Source organism: Sturnus vulgaris, chromosome Z (genome assembly GCF_052056855.1).
Source record: "Sturnus vulgaris isolate bStuVul1 chromosome Z, bStuVul1.hap1, whole genome shotgun sequence".
NCBI lineage: Eukaryota > Metazoa > Chordata > Aves > Passeriformes > Sturnidae > Sturnus > Sturnus vulgaris.
In genome coordinates, this window is record NC_142283.1 from 511,878 (window position 1) to 531,325 (window position 19,448).

General features: G+C 46.5%; 2 protein-coding genes across 3 annotated transcripts; one reads left to right on the forward strand and one right to left on the reverse strand.

Moving 5' to 3' along the window:
* Window positions 1-1,406: 1,406 nt before the first annotated feature.
* RAD17 (RAD17 checkpoint clamp loader component) lies at window positions 1,407-15,863 on the reverse strand. Of its 2 annotated transcripts, none has more exons than XM_088156280.1 (16): window positions 15,557-15,863; window positions 13,236-13,517; window positions 12,484-12,567; window positions 11,745-11,901; window positions 11,137-11,273; window positions 10,021-10,073; window positions 9,804-9,929; window positions 9,644-9,713; window positions 8,956-9,067; window positions 6,757-6,948; window positions 6,265-6,350; window positions 5,850-5,996; window positions 5,293-5,439; window positions 4,454-4,574; window positions 3,552-3,609; window positions 1,407-1,656 (listed from the first exon to the last, which is right to left on the reverse strand). In XM_088156280.1, exons 1-16 carry the CDS (start codon window positions 15,629-15,631, stop codon window positions 1,617-1,619), a joined length of 1,887 nt encoding a protein of 628 aa, XP_088012406.1. In that variant the 5' UTR covers window positions 15,632-15,863; the 3' UTR covers window positions 1,407-1,616. The 2 variants fall into 2 exon arrangements, with proteins under 2 accessions (XP_088012406.1, XP_014745449.2); XM_014889963.2 differs by having other exon boundaries at window positions 1,407-2,543.
* A 43-nt stretch (window positions 15,864-15,906) lies between these two features.
* Window positions 15,907-19,426, forward strand: AK6 (adenylate kinase 6). The gene is made up of 5 exons (XM_014889950.2): window positions 15,907-15,993; window positions 16,535-16,627; window positions 17,331-17,389; window positions 17,471-17,616; window positions 18,278-19,426. The coding sequence occupies exons 1-5, from the start codon at window positions 15,966-15,968 to the stop codon at window positions 18,465-18,467; spliced, it is 516 nt and encodes a 171-aa protein (XP_014745436.1). The 5' UTR covers window positions 15,907-15,965; the 3' UTR covers window positions 18,468-19,426.
* Window positions 19,427-19,448: the final 22 nt, after the last annotated feature.

Genomic DNA, 19,448 nt, shown 5'->3' on the forward strand with positions numbered 1-19,448 from the left:
GGGACTGCCAGCCCCGAGCCCACCCCAGTCACAGCTTCAATGGACACAGGGCTGGGTGGTTCCATGGGGCTCCCCAAAGGCACCCAGAGCAGCCTCAGCTCTCCCATCACACCCAGAAAGCACACACACCCTTCCTTCTGGGGATGCTCCAAAATCACAGAACCACAGAATGAGCCAGGCTGGAAAAGACCTTTGAGACCATCAAATCCAGCCTGTGACCTCACACCTCCTCATCAACTAAACCAAGGCACCGAGTGCCACATCCAGGCTTCTTTCAAACCCCTGCAGGGACGGGGACTCCACCACCTCCCTGGGCAGCCCATCCCAGTGCCCAGTCACTCTTTCTGGGAAGAATTTTTTCCTGATGTCCAACCTGACCTTTCCCTGGCACAGCCTGAGGCTGTGCCCTCTGGTTCTGTTAGTGGTTGCCAGGGGACAGAGCCTGACCCCCACCTGGCCACAGCCACCTTTCAGGGATTGGAGGGAGTGATGAGGTCACTCCTGAGTCTCCTTTTCTCCAGGATAAACATCCCCAGCTCCCTCAGCTGCTCCTCACAGGATTTGTGTTCAAGGCCCCTCACCAGCCTTGGACATGCCCCAACCCTTCAATGCCCATCCCAAATTGGGGTGCCCAGAACTGGACACAGCACTCGAGGTGTAACCAGTGCTGAGCACATGGGAAGAATCACTGCCCTGCTCGCCACACCATTCCTTCTTGGCCACCTGGGCACCCTGCTGGCTCATGTCCAGTCGCTGCTGACCAGCACTCCCAGGTCCCTTTCACCCCTGCCTGAAGCCCAGTTCTCTTCTTTCCCCACCTTGTACGTGGGACAGTGCTAAGGGAGCCAAAATGCCAAGGGGGCTGCTCTGACACTGGTGCTTGCACCTGCCTGTGCTGCCAGCCCCAGCCTGGCCTCACGTGTCGTGATGTTAACTGGGCACAGGCTTTCATGGGGCAGCACTAGCACTGAGAAACATTCAGGCTCCAAACAGAATAAAGGGGGTTTTGTGTGTGTGCCCAGCTGGTGTTTTCATGTGACAGAGGTTTTGCACAACAGCTCTGCAAGCTGCAGCTCACACTGCCAGGAGAAACTGGCCAGGTGAGCACTGAATTCTGCCCTAACAAGGAAAAGGCCAACACAGCAGCTGCAGTTACCTGGTGCAATTGTAAAGAAAGCTGAAAAGATACAGAAAGGGAGGGTGGGGGTGTGCTTGCGAGATAAAAATCAGTATTTTGTGCCTTGCTGTTACTTGTGCTGGAGGCACCCCAGAAACAGCCCATGCAAAGCACCCTGGGGAGGAGAAAAAGGGTTAATGGTCATGGTCTGGTTTGCTGTAATGAATACAGCTGCAACAGAATTTTAGACTTAGGAGAGAAATTTCCCCCTTCAAAATTAAGCAACAGCTGTAGATGAAAAGACTATCCCTGTCCCTTGAGAGAGGACAGGTCCAGACTCTTTAATAGCATTAATCCAAGGTCAGGGTGGATAAACACGTGTCTTCCCTCACTAAACTGGCTGCAAGCAATACAGAAATGCAAAGCTGCATCACACAGAGCTGTTTTCCTCCCTGCTGTGGTATGACTAACCACTGTACTCCATCACTTACCAAAGGTGTCACTTACCAAACACAGGATCAGTGTTTCCCCCAGCACAACTGCAAGCCAAGGAGAAAAACTACACATTATACATTTAACTTCCTACCAAGTATAACTTCTGCTTAATTGCTGCCTTTTCCCCTTTAAAAGTTATGGAAATATCTTTCCAAGAGGAATACAAAATAATCAGTGGTACAACATTAGTTTCACTTATAAAGACATGAAGATCTTATTTATGTCTTCTGTAAGTCAGAGTACAAAACAGTATTAATACAGTAATTTTCTTAACATCACCAGTATGGGACATCAGATTTTCATGTGTAAATTCCAGCCTCTTCTTTCCAGAAGGGCTAAACTTCCAAACAGCACTTTTGAAAGTGTGAATTTGAATAAACCACATACAGAATGTGTCCTCAGGAAGCACACCGCTCAACTGCAAAGTATATTATGTAAACATAAAAATAACTTAAGGCTGAGACTGCTAATCTCTAGTCTCTTTCAAACTGATTTCAGTCCTTTATTTCTCTCTTGTCACTGCCCTAAGGCAGTTCCACGGCTCAGGAGAGGCAGGAAATAGCTTGTACCTTAGCGCTGGCGCCGGGCCGGCCGTGCAGAGCGAGGAGGAGCTGTCAGGATGCTCGCAGCAGCTCTGTGCAGCTCTGCACGGCGCGGCAGCACTGCCGGGCACGGCTCGCTGCGCGGCGAAGGATCCCCGCGGGCACGGCACAGGGCGTGTCCGCTCTCTCAGTCACTGTCGTACTCCTCGATCCTCAGCTCCTCCTCCTCCAGCAGGGCCTGGGCCGCCATGGGCTGGGGCTGGCTGCCGGGCAGCTCGCTCCCGCTGGACTGGCTGGAGGGCAGCCCCTCGGGGTCGCCGTCGGCACCGTCCCCCTGGAACGGCTCCGGCACCCCGGGCTCCTTGTCACCCAGAGCTTCCAGCCGCAGCCTGCAGAGCAGCGCAGAGGTCACCAGGGGCACGGTTCATTCAGTAACAGTTCATTCTCTGTCAGGACCCCCCCGGGAAGCAAACATCTGCGTTTCTCTGTGCTACTGCACACGCAACAGATGGAAAAGGATGACAGTGTTTTCAGGAGAAGGCACCCCTCAGATCAGACATTGTGACACCCCACCAACTTACTGCTGCAGATACACAGTGTCAGTATCCACAGGTATGCTGCAGGCAAACTTAAAAGGGATGAGGAAGCTACAATTAATCAGAGAAGCTTCACACTTTGGGCTGCAGACCAGGGGGATTACAAAGAAATACACCTCTTAGGGACACTCTCTTTCCTCCCTAACAATCAAAATCTTCATACAACAGCTGGGGAACAGGGTGGTTCTTAGAAATGCAGCTTGGAAATTCACAGTTAAACTCAGCAGAAACACCAGGGACAAGTAGGAGATGCTCTGCCAGATGCCTCAACAAACTGTCCCGGTTAGGAGATGACAATTTGTCTCACTGTGCTGTGAACTTGATTCTTTGCTAGAAACACACCAATTAATAACAATAAAGCACTTTTTAAATTCCAGAGGCATCACAGCTGTAGAGGTGTTACTGAGGCTCTGCTGGGGTCAGTGCAGTCTCTGGTTCAGTGGGCTCATGAGAGTCAGACCACAATTCCTCATGCCCTATCAGCCCTGGGGCTGCACACACAGCCCGTGAGGAGGCCACTGCAGTCCCAAGGGAAAAGCCCTGGGTTTTCAGCAATCAGTAGCTAGAGCCTGACAAAAAAACAGGCATTCTGAACAAAGGTTTACTCTAAGTAGCCTTATAGGCAAAACTTCTACAAGATGAAACCGGTGCAGCTATCTAATTTTAGATTAAATAACTCATTAAATAAACATTAAAATTGTCTTTCAATGTCACATCACAGACCTATGTAATGAAAGGGTTCTTCCCTTTCATGTACGACACAGTCTCACTTTTTTAACTACAGGCAGAAGTTCAGCTTACCTCCCAAAATGTCTTTTCAGTGGCAGTCTCCCCACATCCTGGATAAAAGCAATCTGAGCTAAGAAAAAAGAACCACCAGTCTCATATTAGGTATATCATACAACGAACAGATAGTTGAAGCATACTGGAAAATAAACAATAACCTTAGCTGAGTATTCCTTTGTATATTTTACATATTTTAGATAGCAAAACACCATGTATGTAACTGTTTTTTTCTCAAACTGTTACAGTTTACCACAACTCATTTAAAGATGGCCCACAGACAAAATTCAAAATCCCTGATGCTCATCCCCTGATCACGTAGAGCTATTATTCCACAGCCTGCAAAATTCACTCATCCTGATGTGTCAAGGCCTTAGTTAAGACAGGATACTTTTTATTAGGAACAGCATAAGTGACCCAGATTTCTAAATACTAATTTTTGCATTACATACCACACAAAGTAATTTTTTATGTGAACTGTTTGCTAATGGATTATCTCAGATTTAACTTTTTTTTAATCAACTGCAAACTTGAATTTTGCTTCTTTTATTTGTGAAAGGCTTTTTTAGATGTGGTAAGTCTGTTGCTGTTACTGGAAAGGTATCAGCAAGCAATGAAGATCTAGTCAATATTGCCTACTAGCTTTCCAAAATTCTTCTCATCAAATCCTCCAGCAAATATAATAAAAGCCCTAAGCCTCGAGAGCACCTTAATCACTAAAGTTTGACCAACCTACTATGGCAGCTTTAATTTCGGCTATGGTACTGGAAGGATCTTTGGGCATCAGCTACATAACATTTACCAGGAGAATGTTTTATACTGAGACAAAAGCATAAACAGTATTGACCTTTTGGGTGATGAAATTTGTCAGTATGTTTCAATTACAAAAAGAGTCCAAGAGTTACCTTGACCCCTCTTACCTTGGTTTCTCATTGGGTTTGCTAACATAGCAAGATAAGGCAGCAGCTCTGTCTGAAGGCACTCAGGTGGTAAACAGAAGCTTGAAAACAGAGATTTTGCAGCAAGGCAATTTTCCTGATACTGTAAGAGTTGGGAAGTGGGGGGGAAACCACATGTTAGAAACCTGGTAAACCATTATGAATGTAGATGTTCTGTACCATAACACACAGACTTTCTTCCTGCCTACTACAGGGAGCTACTGGAAAATGAGACCAGATACACAAAAGGTAAACAGTTAACATACCAATCATAACAGTAGAATCCTTCCCCTTTGCCTTTTACCGGGCATTAAAATTAAAAAAGCCCAAGCCTATTCCTTGATTACAGAATTCCCAGCCCACACAGGCCAATGCCTTTTCCCAACATACTAGTTAAAATGTAAAAAAAGCCAAGATCTGCTGTATCACCTGAACAAGCTATTTCTGATAAACACATAAACCATAACAGCAGAAATTTCTTACACTTACACAACAGTTCAATGTGCTTAGAACTGCACAAAACCAAACTCAGTTCTAGAAATACCTAATAGCACTCCAATTGTCTCTCTGTTAATTTAGGATTAAGACTCTTCCAGGAACATGCCAACTTGGACACAGACATCAGACTTTGTCAGAGACCTCCGATTTATTTTTACATTAAAGGAGTGATGCAAACTGCTCTTCTAGCAAGTGCTTTATAGAACCAGATTATCTCAAAACAGGGTATTTGACAAGTTTAGCACTGTGATCAAATTTCACCCGTACTACTCAACAGTCGTAATTTAGGGGAAAAATAAGAAGAAATAAAATCAAGGATTTACCTTTTTATTGATCAAAAACCACTGGGGTTTATGTAAGGGTCGGAAGCCCATGCCCCCCTGCTGGTGGGCAAAGGCTCTGGAGGTGTTGGAGTGGATCACCCCCCGGGTAGCCACGGAGACACTGTAGCTCTCCATCACAAGCCGCGTCTAAGAGAGAAACGGGGCTCGGTGTGAGCTCCAGGCAGCTCATCTGCATTGAAACACACTCAGCAACTGCACTGGCACAACATGCACAGCAGCTTAAAGTCTAGATTACTGCAAAATTTGTATTCAAAGCTGATGAGAAAAAAAGAAACAGCTTGATTCCTTCTCAGCACAAACATACTCTACTCAAAAATACTTTGTAGAGTATCCTACAAACACCACAATATAATAAAATGCTGACAGAAGCTGCACAAAACGTTGTCTCTGCATCTCTTCTGCCACTGATGTACTTTGGCATTCACTAACAATTCACGTCACTCACACCCTAAGCTTGCAAAATACAGGGAAAAGTCAAGAGGCTCAATGTCAAAGTACTTAAAAACAAGTGTGTGCCTATAAAAGATGACACTTACACTCCAGTTACTACAAAGGACATCAGCAGTGCTCAAATATTCACTGGCTCTCATTACATCATCTATATCAGAAAAAAAGTCCACGTAGTTCTGGTGAAGGTATAGATTGAACATGCTTCCAGACATATGTGATTTTTCCACAATATCCTGTTAGGAAGAAGAATAGTTTGGATTTTACAAGTGGGTAAAGAAGAGGATCCTGTGTATAAAAAGCTGTGACAAATCTAGGTCAGGGAGCTGGAACACAAGGTCTGTGCAGTGGTGCCCAGACACAGGGAGGCCCAGATGAGTGATTCTCTAACTCAGACTGAATGCACACCAGCTGAGAGCAGTGACAAAACCCACGGGAGTGAGGATTTGCACCAATCACTCAGGACCCAGCTGAACTCCTGGAGCCACTGCAGGCTGGATTCACCTCGGGCTGGATGAGCAAGGTGTCCCGGTGGTGCTCGGACAGGTGAGCAGGCAGCTGAGGGCACTCTGCTTCTGACACTGCTTCTCCTGAAAAGGATTGCACAGGCCTTAGTCTCTACCTTCAGAAAAGTTGTTAGCAACTCTCAGCTCCACCAGCAGCATTTTCAATTCCCAGAAAGCCCTGGCACAGGCACAGGTACTTAATTATTATAGTCCATATCACACAGTCATCCACGCACAATTAGTTGCATTAAGCTTCACATAACAAATCTAATCAACTTATTTTTGTATTCCCTCACCTCACTACTTATCCTCACTTGGTTTTGGAGCCAGTATTGTGAATTAGTATCAAAATGTGCACAGCCAATGGCATTAGGGACCCTGATTTAGCTGATTTTATACTGCTGATACTGACCAAACATTACTTCAGCTAGCAGCAGCTGACATGCTTTGCCTACACTTTGAAAGGGAGAGTAAGTCAAAGTTTTCTTACTTTTGCAATAAATAACTTTCCCCAGAGCATGGAAAAGAAAAATGGATGCATCCTTGCCACCAATAGCTTGTATCTCCTGGTCTTCCGAGGTATCACATTTACTTTTCTTTCTTACTTTGGATACTCCTGCTTCCTCACATTTTATGGTGGACTTCTTCTTCTTCGACCAAAATTCTTTCTCCAATGAGCAGTCTATAAATAAAATAAAAAATAAAATGAAGACAGAGTACGTGATTTTCCAGAAGTTTTCCATTATGTTCTAGATATGCTACTGCTGATGTTCTGTGTGAACAAACAATACTAATAAAAGGAACAGAACAGGCTATATAGATGGGAGCACTAGAAGAAATCTTATTTATTAGGAACACAACCCAGTCACTCAAATTAGCATCATTCATTATCTTCATTCCACTTCTGTCCCTTAAGCCACAGCTGAGGTACCAAGTACTTTTTTGAACAATAAACAGCTGTCTTTGAAAAGAACATTCAGGCTTATCCCTTCTAGTTCTGATGCATTCCCCACTTGACCACGTTTAGAATGTCATCTTTATAAAGCACAAGTACAAACGTATGTAAATTATATTTCAATTACATCCTGTTATTTCAGTTACATCCTGTTTACTTATCAATTTTGTCTTCTACTGGCACTATCTGTACAATAACCTCCCTGAGGTTACCAGGGAGGTGTACCTCCCAAATAAAAAGTCGCAAAGAAAACCTTTCATTTAGGTGATTCTTCCAAATGCCTACTACCTTCCACAAAGTTTTGAGCTTCTTGAAATAAAGCCCTTATTCTACTCTAAGTTAATAAACTTGAAAATTTTCACCCGCAATTTCATTTTAGGGCATTTGACTGTTCCTTACTGAGCTAAGATAAATTATCCTTTAGGTATTTATTCTTCTTTTCTCCCACAATTACCATGGATCTATTTAACCCATTATCAATGTTACAAAGTGAATCAATTGTGCTTACATAGACACACACGTGAAGAAACACACCTAACACACATAAAAACAAATGCTGCATGCCCAGGAGACCAGCCAGGAGATGGGGGTCAATCATTCACCTCACTGCAATACCTGCACAACTGAAGAGGTTCTGTTCAAACACCTTCTCAGTGTCAGAGAAAATGTGAGAGGGGAATGCTCCGTGTGACTCCCACAGTCCTCACACAAGAAGCTCTGAACTCATATGCCTTTGTTTTCTCCCCAGTTCTAACTCTCATGGTTTTACATCTCTCCAACTTATCAAACATTACACACACTGGTTATTTTAACATTATTTAGATTTTCTGTGTCCAGCATGCTTTCCTCAGACATCACCAATCTAATATTCACTCATGTTAGTGGCATAATCACCATACTGAGAGCAATCCTCTGTTTTTCTGATTCACACGGAACAATCCAAGCTTGGTACACCTGAAGGCATCATCAGAATAACTGACCTTCAACGTCTGTAAGTTAAATGTAGAAACTTCCTCTCTGCCCTGTGTAATATAACTTTAACTGCCCAGCTAACTTCAGTATACCCTAAAACTCGAAGTACAACACTCCCTCTTAAAAGACGGACTTGAGACTACCTTAAATCTCGTATTCCATGAGCACATTTTCCATGTGCAAAGCAAATGGGAGGAAAAAGAATGTGTGACAGAAACTGTACCATTTCTGGCTTTACCACAGATAGCAGAGGACAACGAATGAGCCTGTTTCCTTAGGTCTAAGTTTAATGTAAATTATGTCACCATTTCACAGTCCTGAGAATGAACAACGCATGCCAGAATGCTGCTTTTAAAAATGCAACTCACATGCATCAGCTCCTTAACAATTATGACTTGTAACATGCTCATTAAATAAGCAGTTTGGGAAATGCAAAAACCAAGCAATGAAAGCATCCCTTTCAAACGAAGGCTGCATGGTAGAAACGCTGAACAGCAAGCACAAATAGCAAAGACACCAGGAAGAAAAGAGAGTGTTTCATCAAATTACATCAGCACATGCACACATGTCATGGTTTAACCGCAGCCTGCACCAGCTGAGCCCCACTCTCGCCCCCACACACCCTGTGTTTATTCCTGCTCCACAGAACCGTGTCAAGAATGTTTTTGCAACTCACCCACCTGTGCTCCAACTGTGAACAGAACATGTTTTCAGCAGAAATGGCCAAAATACCACTTCACTTAACAAAACCATATTTTTTACCTTTCATAGAGGAAAACTGAAGGCTGTTTATTGCACTTCTTATGTCACCAGAACAACCTTTGCAAAGCAACTCCAAAGAAGCTCTATCAAGGGCATAATTCTTCTCTCTGTTCTGCAAGGAAAAACAGTGCTCAAAGCAATAGAAGAGCAGGAAAAGGAATATTTGAACATGGCTCTGGGAACCTCTCACACACACCAGGAACAGGCACATGAGTATCCACCATGTGCTCAAACCATGGAACACTGCAAACTTTAAAAAACTTAATCAATTTAAGCACACTGTCATTATTTATATAACAATATTAAAGGGAAAAATGCACACAGCTCCTTGCAAGGTGGGATATGATATTTGCTTGTAATCAAAACAGTTCAGGAATAATACAGGATTCATGTTCATGACCTCTTATTATATCACTTCCTGTTGTTTCACTTTTATAGTTACTGTAATAACCAGAGTAATTTTCAGAAGCAACTCTGTAGACTCAGACCACAGACCAAGTGAAATTAATCTTCAAAACAAGGTATCTGTCCAGCTTGTTCCTTGCTTTCTGTGGCCCCCGGGGAAAATGTTTTTTTTTCTTCTGGGAGATGTGGGGCTCTCGTACCAAAGATCAAATACAGTAACAAAAATAACATATTTGTATATGGTCCCAGCACTGCACAGAAGTTATGAGCTTTGCTAACTTACCATAGTGGCTTCTGCTGCAGCTATTCGATTAAGAACTTTCATCATATTTGTTGGTGCAATGGGCTTGAAACTGTTGAATTCCGTTAATAAAAAAAAAAATTAATTAGTTTCTAACCTTTCAGTTATTTGAACCATGTTTTAGTGAGGTAGAAGGTCTTACCTAATATTGAATATACACAACTCCTCTACAATTTCTGGGGGGAATAGTGACCTCTGGTTGCTGTCTCCACTGAAGTTATCTGAGATTATAAAGACCAGGGGGCACCTACTCGTACGAACAAAACTCCTGCATTGCAAAACAAGAAAATGTGGTGAACATCAAACTCCAGCTCTGCGAGCTGCTAAAGCTCATAATTAACAACTTCTTTGCTACTGACCTGAGGATTTCATGTAGGCTGCCAGGATCTCGGTAGAATTGGTTAGGAATGTCCTGCCCAAAACAAAGAGCTGCTGTCATTACATTCGGGTGTAAATACTCTCTTCCACAGACTGACTGACACGTTTTTAAATTCAGGTTTGTTTGTTGTCAACGACATTTAAACACAGCCAACGCTGCAGAGGAGCAGCAGGGAAAACAAACCCAAAGCATAGTACGTCTCATAATGGAAAATTATCACCTACAAAGAAATGCTTTCAGTTTCCTAAGACACAGCTTTGGGTGATGACACTGCCTTGAACAAGAGTTTTGCCTGGAGGATAAAGACTCCAGGTAGCAGCTCCCTTGGGGAAGAGGGCAGGATACCCACGGCAGGTGTGACAGGACCTGCACAAGGTGACTTTATAAAGACAAGTCTCATCAGACTCTGCTTCTTAAATTCTATGGTACAAGGCATTACCCTGCCAGAATTTCTGTCTGTTTTGGGCTTGAAAGTTTACAGACAACCTGACTACCAATTTCTAAAATTTCTCTCAGGAGAAGAATTTTAAAGTTCAGAAAGAAATTGTTATTGAAACACACTTCTACACAAGTACAAATAACGCCTTGTCCTGTACCTGCCCACAAGCCCTAAGTTCACACCTGTGCCCCAAACACTACCTGTGTAAAAGGAGGCAGAAAGTGCTAAATGTCAACTGTTCCTGCTTGTGTTCATTCTCATGTGTCCCCTACACTCTCCTGCGCCATTAAAGAACACCAAGAGTGGTGTGTTTTCCACTCTTCCTATTTATACATCTATATATTTACAGAAATTTAATAATCCAGAAACATGGGAATGACTTCTCAGTATTGTTTGCTCTATTTTTTGAGACTCTGTTATGTATTTCTGTGCCCAAACCAGACTCCCATTTCTGCCTCACTACTTGCTTCTGAGGCATCACTGACTACAGGCAGGATGTTTAGACTGCTGTAGGGACACACAAAGGAATGAAGATCTCATCTGCAGTAAAGCAGACTAACTTTGGGAAACACCAACCCAGTACCTAGCTAGTCAGCGTGTCAGTATTACAACAAAAAGTACTGTTTTAAACACAACATTTCACAAGTTTTCACTTACTTCAATAAGAATAAGCTTTTTATCATTTTCTGAGGACTCCCCAAGCATCTGAAGTTTGTTATACTTATTTGCTCTTAACAGAAAATCTTGAAAGAGAGCTGATTGGGCCTGACTCGGAAACGTATGAAAATTTGAGTCTGAAAAAGAAAACTAATTAAAAATATGTGTTCTATATTATACCAAGTAAAATATAAAAACCCACACAAACCAATACCCACCCGTGCTATTTTCTGACAGCAGCACTGAACAAGCCCTTTGGCAAACTTGTGACAAACACAGGAGAATTTTTACAGGGGTGTAATTCAACTGAGGACCCAAAGACAGTTACCTGTTTTCTTTTATTTGGTTCAAATTATATCCAGGCTATTACAGAGTGCTCTATACTGATTTGAATTGTCAATTATTTTGGACTAAACACTGTAAAAAAACCTAAATCCCTTTCCAGATAAAAGCAACAGGAAGTCTCATTAAGCACTAAGGTATGGACTTACATGGATGTGGGTCTGATGTCATGTGACAGAGAGAAATGAAGCAGAAATACAAAACAGAAAACCCACAAAAGTAACAGGAAGAGGAGGGGGAAAGATAAAAATTCCCAACATGCTTACCATGGTCAAACATATTTCTCAAGTCCTCCTTTGTGAAGTCTAAAGAGAGAGGATTGGTCCATTCTTGCACCTGAAGGCCAAGATCTCTGGCTAGAATTTGCAGAGTTGCAGTTTTTCCACAGCCAGGAGGGCCAGTCAGCAGCAAGACAGAGCCACCCTGACACAGAGATACAAAACATAATCACAAATGTGACAAATAAAGACTGACAGTTGGCTAAGGATGAACAGTGGTTGAATTTCTCCTACAGTTTGTCTGGTATTTATCCTCCCTCCCAGTGAAACCCCAGTCACACATTTTGTGCTGTTAATTTACCTGCTGAAGAGTCAGACAGAGAGAACCAGGCCAGGACTCTGAGAGCCTTGTTCTGCTCCTAATACCTCTGGTAAATAAACTGCATGTGACTGCCAACACAACACTCACCTGGAGAACCAGCCCTGCAAAACACGAGGCTAGGCTGGCAATTTGTGTCTAAGAATGCCTCCTCACATACTGAGGAGTTGTGATTTATGACTGGATGCCAGAAAACAGCATTTCTGAGCACAATCAGACTCCACCTCTTAGGACCATAAGCCCAAAATAAATGTACAAGCTCCAACCTATGTTCTTAGAGTATTTTTTACAATGAAGAAGATACACAATTGCTATTCCTCTCAGCTGATTTTCTTCTCTGAATCTGAAATTGCATCCAGCTCATTTGTATGGTTTGATGCCTCCAGTTGCTGATTTTACCAAGTTTACCTGCTTTGGCTGCCTCTGAAATATGTGCTTTTTTAACCAGGTTTCAACTTCCTCAATCTTCTTCTTTTGCACAGCAAGGTCATTCTGAAACAAGGTTAAAATACGTGAAAGTTATACATTAAACTCCTGGTTTCCAATGATGAAATTAAAGAATAGAGTAAATGCTGGGTAAAATATCAGCAGATGTGTTGGTGTGTGTTCCAGTTAAGCACGTGCTCTGCAGAATCAATGCCACAGTTAAGGATGACCATCTCGTCCTGTTTCCTCAATCAGTTTTCCATTCTTTGTAGTCAGGACATAATGAGCTATTTATTATTCTGTAAGTAGTAACACTACAGTCTTGTCTGTGTCAGGATACTTCACAGCTATTGCTGGAGCTAGTCCTTTTTACTTTTTTTACTCTAATACTGCAGAAGTTTTTTGGAACCTCTGCAAATCCATGGCTGGGTTTCCCCAGTGCTTGGAATTTCAGATGTGTCTGGAATTCAGTAACAGGTTCAAGAGTTTACAAGTGGGCTGACAGGAAACCACGTCTCCTGAGCAGCTTTTCCTGCTCAGGAAGCCTGGGAAGTGGGAACGTGTGTCCTACAGAAAAAGAGCTCGCTGGAGTGTGGCAGTGAATCAGCCAGCATTCAGAGGGAATCAGTAACCCAGGAGCCCTCAGCAGACAGGGTATGGTGAGGGCCTGGCAGTGCAGGCTATGGACAGAGGCACTCCATGTCCCTGCGAGGGCACTGGAGCAGCTCTCACACCTGGGTTTCAGGTCTGTATCTCTCCACCCACGGCAGCTCCTCCCGGGCCTGGCTCCGCCTCCGCCCGGGCTTGGCACAGGGCAGATCGACAGAGCAGGGCTTTGTTCTTTTCCTGGCAGGAGCTGTGGCTTTGCTGCTCTCTGCCCCGGGGCTCGGGGCTCTCTGCTCCTGCCGACGGCCTCTGCCAGAGCCGCCTCTCCGCGACCTCGCTGCAGCTGCACAGGGGGCACTGCCCGTGTTTGCAAAGAAGCCATCAAACGGACGTGCCAGCCACTCTGCCACCTGCAGAAACACAAATTGCACAAACGTTTGCCTAGGAATGCAGCGCCCTCCTCCCCTCAGCTGGGCACAGCTATCCCAAATACGGGAGGTTTCTATCAAGTGTGCACTGCCCCGTTCCTGTGCCCAAGGCCAGGCTGGACACTGGGCTTGGAGCACCCTGGGGCAGTGGAAGGTGTCCCTGCCATGGCAGGGCTGCCACTGGATGGTTTTATGGCCCTGGGGGTCTGTGACTCTTCCGCATGAAAAGAAAAAAGCTGCATCATTGTGCCAGGAATGTTTTGCAGCAAACTGGCGAATCAGAACAAGTTGAGAATTCCACAAACACACATACAACCTAAAGAATTAAAAAAAATTGAAAAAGCAGAGTCAGCTTACTCAAACTACTTCTACATGATGGTAATGTTCACTCTGTCTCTGTATAGTTTTCAGTATGTGGCACTTTTCCCCTCACTTTTAAAAAATATTTACAGTGCAACCATTTGTGCATAAAAGAAACAGATGGCAGAGGGCAGTTATTGAGGCAGCACAGTAAAATCAGGGAGTGTTCGCTGGTCTGGGCAGCTCAGGATGAACCAGAGTCCATGCTAGGACCAGGAACAGTGCTGGTAACAGAACCAGGATTTAATTCTGGACTTGAGGAACACCCTGCTGGGACAGGGCAGCAGATTCACCCTCAAATAACCACAGGGGTCCCGTGGCAGCCCCTTGGTGTGGGGCAATGGGCTGGATGCCAACACCCCTCGATGAACATATGAGTGACCAAACAGACGCAGCATCCCCCAAAAGGGCTGTGAAACTCTAACCCAACACAGCAGAGTGCTGGCAGACAGGATCTTGAGAGCTGGGTGCAGCAGGAGGCTCATCCTGGAATGGGCTCAAACAACTCCAACAGGGCTCTGATTGCAAAGCCCCCAGTGGGAAATGAAGGAGGGGGATCATGCTGCTTTTGGGGTGAATAATGCTGAAACCAGCCTGACTCCTCCATCCCAAAGTTCAACATCCTGAGAGGGAGCTGAAGCTGTGGCAGGACTGGTAAAATCCCCAGAGAAAGGAAGAACCCAGTGACACCACTGAGAACTCGTGCAGAGCTGCTGAGCTGGCACAGCCTGGGCACATCTGACTGACAGGGCAGCACTTCAGACTGGAAAAGCCCCGTCCCAAGTTTTAGTGGCAGCATCTCCTGACATTTCCCTTCTTGGGATGTGGGAATTCCTCCTGCAGTGGGGATGATGTGATCTCAAGGTCACTGCTCGAGGCTGAGCCCAATGGACACAGCGTGGGTGAGTAACGCCAGTCTCCATCCTGTAATTGTTTTTGCCGGCTTTAATACAATTACCTCGACGTTAAGAATCACAGAATCTTTATAACAGGCTGGAAAAGGCCTCTGAGGTCGTAGAATCCAGCCTTTACTTCATATTTCCACTGTTCATACAAGCATATTCACGTTTCAGCTATTGCTCCACAGTGCACTCTAGCAGTGGTTATAGTGCCTGAACTGTGCAGAGAGCAATTCTGATTAACATCTCTTTGTCTAATCATTATCAAATACATTTTGCATAAACATATGTGGTTTGGCACCCTCAATCTTGCAGGCAGGGCCGTGTAAGGTTCAGTGACATCTGTGCAATCCTGTCCACACGAGCCAGCTCTGGGGCTGGGACCGAGCTGCACCACACCCCTCTCTGAGGGGTTTGGAAAGCCGGGGGGTATGGGGCGGTTTGCGGGACTACGGGAGGGTTTGGGGGTCCCTCCTGCCCCTTGTGACTCAGCGGGAACTTCTCGGACAAATTCTGACGCTCGCACCGTGCCCGTGACAGAGCGGCGCCCCGGCACCGCTACTGCCACACACGCTGCGAGTTTGCAGTCACCCGCAAAGGGTGACCCCTGAAAAGGGCGGGTCTCTCCCACACGCAGTGACACCAAACCAAATCTCTCTATTAGCAAAAATCAGAACAACCCCTACTGGAAAAGGACAAACGGCCAATACAGAGCCCACGGAGGAACGATCGGGCCGCCGAGAGCCCCTTCCCCGGACCCACCTCCGTCGGCCTTCCTGGGCCGCTGCCGGACATGCTCGGCCGGGGGGAGCCCTCCGCCTGCGGCCCCGCTGCCATCGCCGGGCCCAGGCGGAGATCCGATGTCAAGACCTGGGACTTGATGCTCCGGGACTTTGTGTGCCTCGGTGCTCTGGTGGGGAAGGAGAGCCCCCGTGTGACTCGCGGTGTGACAGGGTGCCCGGGGAGGGGATCTCGGGGAGCGCTCAGCGCTCCGGTCCCGTCCCGGCCGGGCCGCGTCCCCTCATACAGAGCCGAGGGGTCCTTCCTCTCCGCCGGCTCTTAGCTGTCCGCGCCGCGCCGGGCAGCGCCGGGCAGCCCGGTGACGCCATCAGCGCGCGCGGTGGCGGCGGAGGCCCCCGTGCACGTGTGTCCGCGGCGACGGGCGGCGGCCATGAGGCGACCGAACCTGCTCATCACCGGTGGGCACAGCTGCGGCACCATCCAGCCCGGGGTGCTGTGGGGACAAGCCCGGGGGGATCTGGGGTGTGCGCTCCAGGCTTGGTCCCTCTGGGGGCCTGGGGTCCCTGCCCTGGCCCAGCCCCGGGAGGATTTTGGGGTCTGGGGCCCCGGCCCCATCACAGCCCGGGATGGTTTAGGTTGTGAGGCAGCAGCCTGGCTGATCTGGGGTGTGAGGTCCCAGCCTGGGGTGGTTTTGCAGCTCCACTCCTTCATGAGAACGTGAGGCTCCTCCGTTTTACCTGAGGGTTTTCAAATGAATGCAGATTTCCCTTCGAACCCTTGCGGCGTGAGTGACATTCCTGCACACAGTCAGAGTTCTCTCCCTGTTTTCCTGTTTCACTCCCCTCAGCTGTTTCTCTTTGCCCTGCAGCTTTTTGCCCCATTTTCATCCCATGAGGTCTCAGTATGGGCTGTCAGAAGGTTCTAGTTCACCTGGCGGGGGGTGCTTGAAGGGAGCTGCAAGTTCTCCTCTTACCTTTTGCTGTGGGTTTGGATTTGCAGGCACGCCGGGAGTTGGGAAAACCACGCTGGGAAAGGAGCTGGCGTCCAGAGCAGGGCTGAGCTACGTCAACGTGGGGGACCTGGCCAGGGAAGGTGCTGTGTCACAGCTGTCCCCTGAGCACGGGACACGCTGCTCGATGTGACTGCTGCTGTCTGGAGCACTGGGAGCCCCTGCACACCTGCCTGGTGGCTGGGGCAGCTGGGGTGCTCACCTGGAGAGGAGAAGGATCCAGGGAGAGCTCAGAGCCCCTTGCAGGGCCTGAAGGGGCTCCAGGAGAGCTGGGGAGGGACTGGGGACAAGGGATGGAGGGACAGCACACAGGGAATGGCTCCCAGTGCCAGAGGGCAGGGCTGGATGGGATCTTGGGAAGGAATTGTTCCCTGGCAGGGTGGGCAGGCCCTGGCACAGGGTGCCCAGAGCAGCTGTGGCTGCCCCTGGATCCCTGGCAGTGCCCAAGGCCAGGCTGGACATTGGGGACAGTGGGAGGTGTCCCTGCCATGGCAGGGCTGGGATGGATGGGATTTAAGGTCCCTCCAACCCCAACCCATTCCGTGATTCTGTGTATTAAATGAATTTACTTCAGCAGGCATGTCTGTAGCAGCACACTTGGTGCTAAGTAATAAATAACAAACTTGCCCTCACATGGCTTTGTAAGCAAAGTGTTCCCTACCCTGAGCTCTGCCTTCTGCCTGCAATCTCCTGAGACAAGCATAACAATGTAAATCAATTGTGGTAAATTAATTGTAGTGACTACTCTGCTGCCTGACAAACATCTGGGAATTCTCTGTTCTGCAGGAGAGCTGTATGAAGGCTTTGATGAGGAGTACGACTGCCCCATTTTGGATGAAGACAGGGTAAGCCCAGCCCCTAGAGCCAGCCCCGCTGTTTTTTGGCTGTGCAGTGCCAGTGAGCCTGCCCCGTGTGTTGTGGTGCAGGTGGTGGATGAGCTGGAGGACAGGATGAGCCAGGGAGGGGTGATTGTGGATTACCACGGCTGTGACTTCTTCCCCGAGCGCTGGTTCCACATCGTGTTCGTGCTCCGCACTGACAACTCGTGTCTGTACGACAGGCTGGAGAGCAGGTGTGTCACTGGGCTGCACAACCCTCTAGTGCTCCCGTGGGCATGCCTGAAGGGTTAGCTTTCACATTGTCCAATTCTGTACTGCATTAGGATATAACTCTGAACTCCACACAAAGTGTTCCAAGCTCTCCTCCCAGCTCAGGCACACAGAACAATCCTTTGCCAGCCCCACAACCAAGGACAGCTGCAGCTCCAGCCCCAAAAAGTGCAAAGAGCAGAGAATGGAGGAGAGAATCTGGGAGGGTGGGACTGCAGAGCCTGGAGCTGGGATTGGACAATGAACCCCAAGGTGGGAATGGACCCAAACTGATCCAAGTGTGAAACTCCTGACCCAGGCTCCATCCTGGGTGTAGCCATGGCCAGGCTCTTGTAGTGCCCAAGGTGAATCCTTGGAAGGGCTTTTAATAAATCCCAGTTTATTCCTTTTAATAAATCCCAATGTATTCCTTTTAATAAATCCCAATTTATTCCTTTTAATAAATCCCAATTTATTCCTTTTAATAAATCCCAATTTATTCTTTTAACTCTGCCCAGCCTCTGCTCCAGGGAGCTTCCCAAGGCATCAGTGGGACTTCACTTAGGGCATGAATCACTGATTCTCGAAAAAACACCTCAGTTTTCTCTGTGCCTCAGACTGCTTCTTGGTGCTCTTGTTCTCTAGGGGCTACACGGGGAAGAAGCTGCAGGACAATATTCAGTGTGAAATTTTTCAGACTCTGTATGAGGAAGCTGTGTTGTCATATAAAAAGGAAATTGTACATCAGTTACCCAGCAACACTCCAGAGGACCTAGAGAGGAATTTGGATCAGATTATGCAATGGATTGAGCAATGGATGAAGGACAACAACTGACTTTTGGTGAAACAGTAACTGCTGGATCTCGTGGGAGGGAGGGTTTAATAAATGATATTCATCATTCTTGTATTATAAATGAACATAAATTTTGCTGTAACTGGCTGGGGAGTAGAAGAAGATTCGGAGCGGCCAGGTTGTCAGAATTTGTAACAGCACCCTGAGAGGCAACAGGAGAACTGATACAGGTGACTGAAAGGATGAAAATGAGGCGTTGCTACTCAGGGTGAAAATGGTGCTACTCAGGTTGCCCTGAGTATCAGGAGCTGTGTTCGGCCACTGAGAATTCCTTGGACCTTAAAATTAAAACCAAACCATGAATTCCCTGCAAGAAAACTGTAAAATTCTGGTTACAGGTGGCAGTTGAGGCACTTTTGATTTCCAGAGGGTGGAGCAGTGTCCTGTAAGGGAGTTGGATTGATGCTGAGTTGTGGGACTAAAACCTGCTGTGCTCCACTGAGGCCTTGGGCATGTGAGGGTCAGAGTGAGAAGGTTTGGTACAGGCTGAGGTGGGTCCTTTGCTTTGGAGGGAAAAGAAGTGATGTGAGAGTTAACTCTAAAATGATTGCACAGAGCTTTGGGGATTCCTTCATGTGTAAGGAAACATCAGCTGTGTGAGTGCTGGTCTGGCGTGTTTAACAATAAACTTAATTTTTCCTTTTTTCCCCATCCCCTGTCCCATCACTGCCAGATACTCAGGAAATGCATCCATCACTTGTCAGGATGGACCTGCAGTGATTCTAAGCGTGGTCACTGATAAAACAGAGGCAGGGATCTGTTCTGATTGCTGTTAAAGCCTGGGCCCCAGGGGGCAGGGCTGCACAAAGAAGAGAAAACCTTTCTTCAGAGAAAAGCTGCTTGGAAAGAAAATGTTTCTTTTTATGAAAGATTCTGCAAAATGCTTGCTTATAAACCCTTTATATACATGAGTTTGGCAAGTAAAACAGCTTTCTTGAAAACTTCTGTTGTGAGAAGAGTTGT